The sequence below is a fragment of the Branchiostoma floridae genome, chromosome 13 (assembly GCF_000003815.2).
Source record: "Branchiostoma floridae strain S238N-H82 chromosome 13, Bfl_VNyyK, whole genome shotgun sequence".
NCBI lineage: Eukaryota > Metazoa > Chordata > Leptocardii > Amphioxiformes > Branchiostomatidae > Branchiostoma > Branchiostoma floridae.
In genome coordinates, this window is record NC_049991.1 from 10881764 (window position 1) to 10888848 (window position 7085).

The window sequence follows — 7085 nt, forward strand, 5'->3', positions numbered from 1 at the left end:
GTGGTCAGTGGACTCCCTCAGACTGACACTGAACACTCCACAGATACCCCTCCTCAAACTACTGTTTAACCCTGTAAGGGAACCTATAAAGTTCATGGAAAACAAGAAACTCTAAAGTAAACTTCACAGAACAAAATAATGACTCTCTATGACCACTGAAACAACAATCTTCCATCAATGCCATATTATGCAAATGGCAAGTCAGTGCATGACCTTGCCATTTCCAGGCCAAATGATTGTTTATACCCTGTCAACAAAATATGTTTAACTTGAACTACTTAAAAGTAGTGATAAATGATATTGAGATTCATGCCAGTGATAACAAGATGAAATACAATAATGATCTGAATCTAGCGAGAGCTCTACTGAAAGAAAACACCTTCAACAAACCTTGCATTTCTCTGTGCCAGAGCAGTTTTCTGGCTGGAGACTTTGCTGAAACAGCCCTGTCCCTGAAACTCTGCAGGACTGGCACCAAGGCTGCTGGGTTATCTGAGCTCAGTCCCTCCAGTCAAAACCATTTATCACTCTCAGGGGGAGGACTCTAGTCCCATCATAGAACTAACAGTCTGATTCCAACTGACTTTTACTGTACACTCCACAGACTGTAGATTTACTGCTTCCGCTTGGCAGGGGCACACAAAAGAACCTGTCTGGAAGATGTCTTCAGGTGTTTGATGGGGAATAATAGAATGTTACATAATTTACGACATGATTAAGTGAGCTGTGAAGAGTTGTAAATCATCGCAAGTTCTTTCAACCTTGAAACCTGCCCTCTGTCCTAATCTGATGGTAGAACCACATTTTTGAAAATTACAGTTAGCCTGTAAGTGCCTGGGTCAGACCCATCAGGATTTAAAACAATGCTAAATATGTTGTCATTAAAATAATGATTTTCATAATGATAGAACCAATAAATGATTTCACTTAGGCTTTGACTATATTCAGACTCGATATAATGAAATAAAAATAGAAATTCTCAACATGACATAATTACCTGAAAATTTAATGTGCTGGACAGAAGAGTAACAAAGTTGACCTCCAGGTGGCAGCACTGTTGACCTTAGGTCTGGGCTCTTCTGTCAGTTTATAAAGAAAATTCATTTACAGAGTATCACTTTCACCCAGGGGTTGGCTCAGGGCAGGGTGGACTGTGTACACAGCACAGCTCAGTGTTGATAGAAGACAGCTGGCCTAACCAAAACCTGAACAAGCCTCTGGAACACTTATAACCACCAGTGGGGAATGTGTGAGGCACACACGCAAACTTTCAACCTCACCTTGATAACTTACAGGGTGGGGAGACACAATCTAACATCAAAATCATGGTAGACAGAACAGGTGGTTGGTTCATGACGAAGAGGGAAGAATTATTTACTCAAGAAATCTTGCTCACCATAAGTGGAGGCTGCAAGTTTATGCTGCATAAACAAAACTCAATATCTTGAGAAAGAATGGCCAAGGTGATTGATTACATTTATAGAATAAAACAAATGAAAATGTAACTTGTTTTCAGGAGTGTGCCTCAAATTCAATTGTCTGTTTGTCAATGGACCTTACATAAGCTCTTTGTAAATCATCTACAAAAACTTTTTAAACACAAGTTAAACTTCTTAACATAAACCAAGTAGCTGAAGTGTTGGCAAGCTTTGCTGTATATGTCATTACAGACAACAGTTTGTCTTTTCATCATAAAGGCAGTTTTGCTGTGTCAAACTATAATCATGGTCACTTTTTTTACTCAAATATATCTTAAGTATATGTATATATAAGTTTCAAGCATATCATGATATCTAATGAGCTTGATGATATATTGTGAGTTTACACCTATTTCATAAATATAATACTTTTAGTAGCCCCTCATCAGCTAATGGTTTACTGAAAGGATTGAACCCAATAGGATGATGGAATCTACATGTATATCTTAAATCATTGGAAAACTAACAGCAAGAGAAATTATTAATATTTGTTTTTCTGGCACACAATCCTGACTACAAGGAAGAGATTTCAACTGCTTGACAGCCATCATATAGAAATCAACCTACATATATTCTGAACGAAAAGGCAGTACAACAGAAAATAGAATTGTTAATGATATACTGAGACATTGTTAAACTGGATAGTGAGAGAGTGAGTGAGTGTGAGTGATTGTAAGGAAAATTCTATAGGTACATTGACTGATGTTTACCAAGCTGGGTAAATGTCACAGAAACCTACCTTCAAATACCTCCAACCTCTCACCCTGTTACTGGGGTAACCAAGGAGTACACTGTATTCAAAATGCTCTCTAACAGATGGCCTGTATGAAATGTTCAATGAAACATTTCAATCTACCTAGCATGAAACTATAATCCAGCTGTGGATAATTCCCAAAGTACAGCTACTCCCCCTCCAAGAAATGGGGAAAAGATCAGCCTTTCTGTTGGTAGATTTAATGTCCCTGACCTACAGGTCATGACCACTTGACCTCACCTTCCATTCTGACTTTTAAGATGGTGATGATGTGACAAAAATAGTGTCATGGTAAACTTAAAGGCTCCTTTTTGCCAGGTTCCCCAAGAATAAACATGTCATCGCACTTACATTCATATTGTCCCAACTGAGTCTCAACCTGCATACTAGTACATAATTTTACTGTCTTCTTACAAACCAGTATTGCAGACCTATTACCAAACTTACCTGGTCATTCTTATCAGCCATTACACTTAGTTTTAAAGGTAGACATGGAACTTCCTGGCAGTTTTAGTTAACATGTATGTATGATGATGATGTGTTCTGTATCCATCCTGATCTTCATATAGATGTCATTCATGATAATCATGGCAGACGACAAAATGAGAAACATTCAGTCAGTTATGGATAGAAACCTCCACACCTTACAGCAGGTAATTGTCTGAGGTAAGGTTGTGACAGCTGGGGTCTCAGACTATATAATCATAGAATATTTCTATAGCAGAAATTGATAGCCCTAAATGCTTGAGGGCACCTCCCCACAAGTGCTCACACTTAACACAAAGATGGCATTTGATACAAGCTTTGGTACTAACAATGGGAAGACACCCATTCCGGAGGCAATATTTACTTATTGTGAGAAAATTACATGTTCTGTTGCCTCCCTGGGGCTGGTAATTGTCAAGATAGGTGGATTGACTGGTGTCTTCTGTGTACCCGACAAAACTCAACCTGGGAGACAGTTGTCCATTGTCACCACCTGTTAAGTGGTCAAACAGCCTAACTTTTCATACTGCAGGTGGGAAAGTTCTAAATAACTTTACCTGCACAAAGACTAACTCAAAAGTTTAATTGATTATTAGCAGGTATCATTGAAAAACAAAGTAAGAGGTCTTCTCCAATCACTAACAAAATTATAGGACATTGGGTATCTGGTATTTGTCATGTGTCTTCTTGGGAATCATCAAGATAAGACCAGGTACTGATAGGCTTACAACATTGGGGAAGACTTTCATTGGTGTCTTCATACCCACTTTCATAGTAACTATATTATCATGACTAATATTTTCTTTCACAGTAAGACCTGCTTTTTAATCTTCACTGATGTTTATAATGTATTGCAGTTGAAAACAGTTCATACTTGCCCCCTCTCCCACAATACAATACAATGGGCACCATTAAAATGGCATTAGCTAGCTCTTTTCCACTCTATAATCCAGCTGCTTCACAGGCCATTAACTGTTACAAATCATGAGACAACCCTAACCTCAACTGAGGGTCTGCATGGGGGGGTCTTGGTAACGCTTAACGGTGAAATCAGGAGGCCCGGTAACGCTTAACGGTAAATTCAGGAGGCCCAGTAACGCTTAACGGTAAATTCAGAATGAGTTACAAAGCATAACATTAACATTGACGTGCATTCCTATTTATACAACGCTAGATTAGTTATATCATTGGGTGAAAATACATTGTGAGAAGCAAAAGGTGCCCAGAACCCGGAGGAATGACAAAGACAATGTCCATGACATTTGTAAATTGACGGAGGCAGAGTTCCCGGGCCGCCACAGAGACGGCGGCAGCAAAGTTCTTATGGGGGGATTGAACTATTGTGTCAGCACATGGAGCGCCGAAGGCGCGACGCATTCAAGGGGGGTCCGGGCGAATGTTCCCCTGGAAAAATTTTAAAATCAAGACCCTCTTAAATGCTATTTCCTGCATTTTCGGCAAATTTTGCCGACCGACTAAGATAGGTTGATTTTGACATTTTCATCAAATTACACATGATTATACTCGTAGCTTTGGCCTCCACCCCCAGAGCCCCGACATATTTTTACCAATTCGTGCTCGGAAGGCACGAGGCGTTGCAATATATAGTTCCGGGAAAATTTTGAAATCTGGACCGTCTGAAACGCCATTTACTGCATTTTGAAGGACAGATTTTGCCGTAAGACGAAGCTAAATTAAATGACATTTTATTAGAGAGAAAGGTTGATTTTGTGCGAAAACCCACGCCCTTAACATATTTTCGCCATGTCGTCGTGAGCGCCAAAGGCACAAGCCGTTTTAATGGAGGTCCGGAGAAACCTCATTTTCTGCATTCTAGGAGAACTTTTTGCCCGAAACTTAGCTATGTTTGACACTGAAATCTGTCTGAGTGATAAAGTTTTGAGGGCGACGCTTCCGCAACATATTTTACCATGTTCAGAGCCGAAGGCCGGGAGGCTCGGAGAAATTTTGAAATCTGGACCCTTTGAAACGCCATTTCCTGCATTTTCAGGGGTTATATCTGACATTAGACTTCCTTTGTATAGTATAAAGGGTTACGAAGAATTTCTTGGTAACGGTTAACGGTGAATTCGGGATAACAAATAACGGTTAACGTTGAATTAAAACGACCAATAACGCTTCACGAAGAATATACCGATAACGATTAACGTTGAATTAGAGCGGGTCGGTAACGATTAACGGTGAATCAAAATGGCTCATAACGCTTAACGGAAAAAGGCATGCAGACCCTCTCAACTGTATAGAGATGTGATTCTAAAGGGATAAACTATGGGATTTGCAACCTGATACAGACGATGTAGATGATTATTCCATAGGTCCCTATACTGTACAAGTCCTACCACAGTCAGCTGAGGAGCAAAGAGTACCCTCTCCATAACATCTGACACATGTATCTTGCAACCTGCACACACCCAGGTGTTTTGGGCAGAGGCATGCTAATCAGAGATGTAAACTATGTGGGGCACAGCTGTACTGAGTGCAGGAAAAGTGGTATGGGAAATCTCATGTCACTTTGCCTTACCAAGGAGCTCCTTGGCCTTACTGAGGGTAAGCTTTGCCTTTTGACTACACAGATATGAGAAAGTTAGGGATTTTATAGGATGAGCTTTCAGTTCCCCGCTGAAAATGTCTGCCACATCATTTCTGGAAGAATTGCAACAATCTTTAACCTTTTAACAGATCTTCAGTAAAGCGCCACAGAATCCCCAACAACACAGACCACTCTCAAGGAAAAATCTCTTCAAACATCTCTTACAGTGAGTTAGATTACTTTGAAGGTCACAATCCATATTCATGATGACTGCATTTGAATTGTTTTTATGAGTGTGCTGCATTATGGATCAGATAAGATACATTTTGTATGACTATCAGTAACGTTTAATATTATGACCAAGGTTATTCTTTAATATAACGTCAAATTTCCTACAGTTATGATTGACACAAAAGGAGCTTTTATCCTGATAAAAGCTAGCTCCTTGCTGACACTGACTGCATGAATAATGACAAGCAAATCACATCTAATACTTCATGTTTAGAAGTTACCTGTAACGGTTATACCTAAGATGTTACATGATGTAACGTTAGCAACTTTCATGTAACAATGTTAACTGTTTGTCACCTATTGTAATGATGATTTTAACTGTCATCACATCAAAGATCATCAAAGGAAAGTTGTGAAACTAGTGAGGTGTTGAAAAGGTCAGGCAAGTTGCCATTTGCCCAGATTGTTGATCATGTTTTAGGCTACAATGTGGGTTGCAACCACTGCTGATGTCGCTGGTCGGCATGTTTGACAAGACTGTTGTGGAAGTTTCTTTACAGTGTTTACGTTTAACTGGCAAGTCACGTCGCCTGGCTCTGCTGCTACTGATCTCTAATTTGTTATCGTGCTGCCTGTCAGTGATAAAACATTACCTGACCTTGAAAGATAAAAAGGCCCCTCAACCACAAAGTAGAGCAAGGTAATCAAAGAACAGAGTAGTTTTTCTACTAAACACAAAAGATGGAATATGGAGGAGGTTGTATCAGTTTCCTCTGGTCACGGCTGCTCGTAGCTTCAGAACCAAAACAAACCAACATGGCTCCGATTTCTACACAAAACAAAAAGGACAAGAAAAGTTAAGACTTACGTCCATTCTCCTTCATCATATCCTTCAAGACTGGGTGGTCCAGGACGTCTCTGTGTATCACAGCCAGACGTCTTCTCAGGAAGGCCACGTCCTCTGCAAGTTCATGATCCGAGTCCTCCAAAAACGGCACGAACTCGGCGCGCTCCCGTCCATCAACAACAGGACACTCGCCTCCCTCGTCCAGTCCCGCCCCCACTTCCAGCTCGATGTCCTCCTCCAGATCGTCTTGTAGGGGGGTTCCTGCAATGCCATTCCGTTGTCTGGGCTGGTTGATAAGTCCCAGCAACAATTCTTGGGGTAGACTCTCAAGATCCGAGGAAAAAGAATCCTCCAAAGAGTCGAAGAGGTCGTAAGTCACACCTCCTACGGCCATGTTCGCGACTGGGTTTCAGAATGGTCCACTGTACAGTCACGTCCGAAATTTCTGCTCCGATGAACTGTTAGTAGGAAAACCTACAGCTGCTTCAGGGTAAAAATGCAATAGAAGCTGATAACAGCACAGACAAATGACAGACAGATCGAGGTTACAAAGTTTTGTGGGGCCCACCTACATCGACCGCCGACTGTCCAGCTGCGAGGAGGCGGTGCGCGGCATCGATCACCCTGTTTGAATTTTCCCTCTCATTGCAGTGAAGACAAGCTCAGAACTCTCATGCCGCAAACAAAACAAAACAAAACTTATGTCTCCAGTAAATCCCGGTCTTCCGAGGTGGACCT

General features: G+C 40.9%; 1 protein-coding gene across 1 annotated transcript in view; it reads right to left on the reverse strand.

Annotated features, from left to right (window-relative positions):
* The window catches only part of LOC118428497 (unconventional myosin-IXAa-like), a 64334-nt gene extending 57249 nt beyond the window's left edge, over nucleotides 1–7085 (reverse strand). The window contains exon 1 of the mRNA XM_035838582.1: nucleotides 6369–7085. Within this exon, the coding sequence (XP_035694475.1) occupies nucleotides 6369–6741 (373 nt within the window). The 5' untranslated portion in view covers nucleotides 6742–7085. The remainder of the gene's footprint in view (nucleotides 1–6368) is intronic.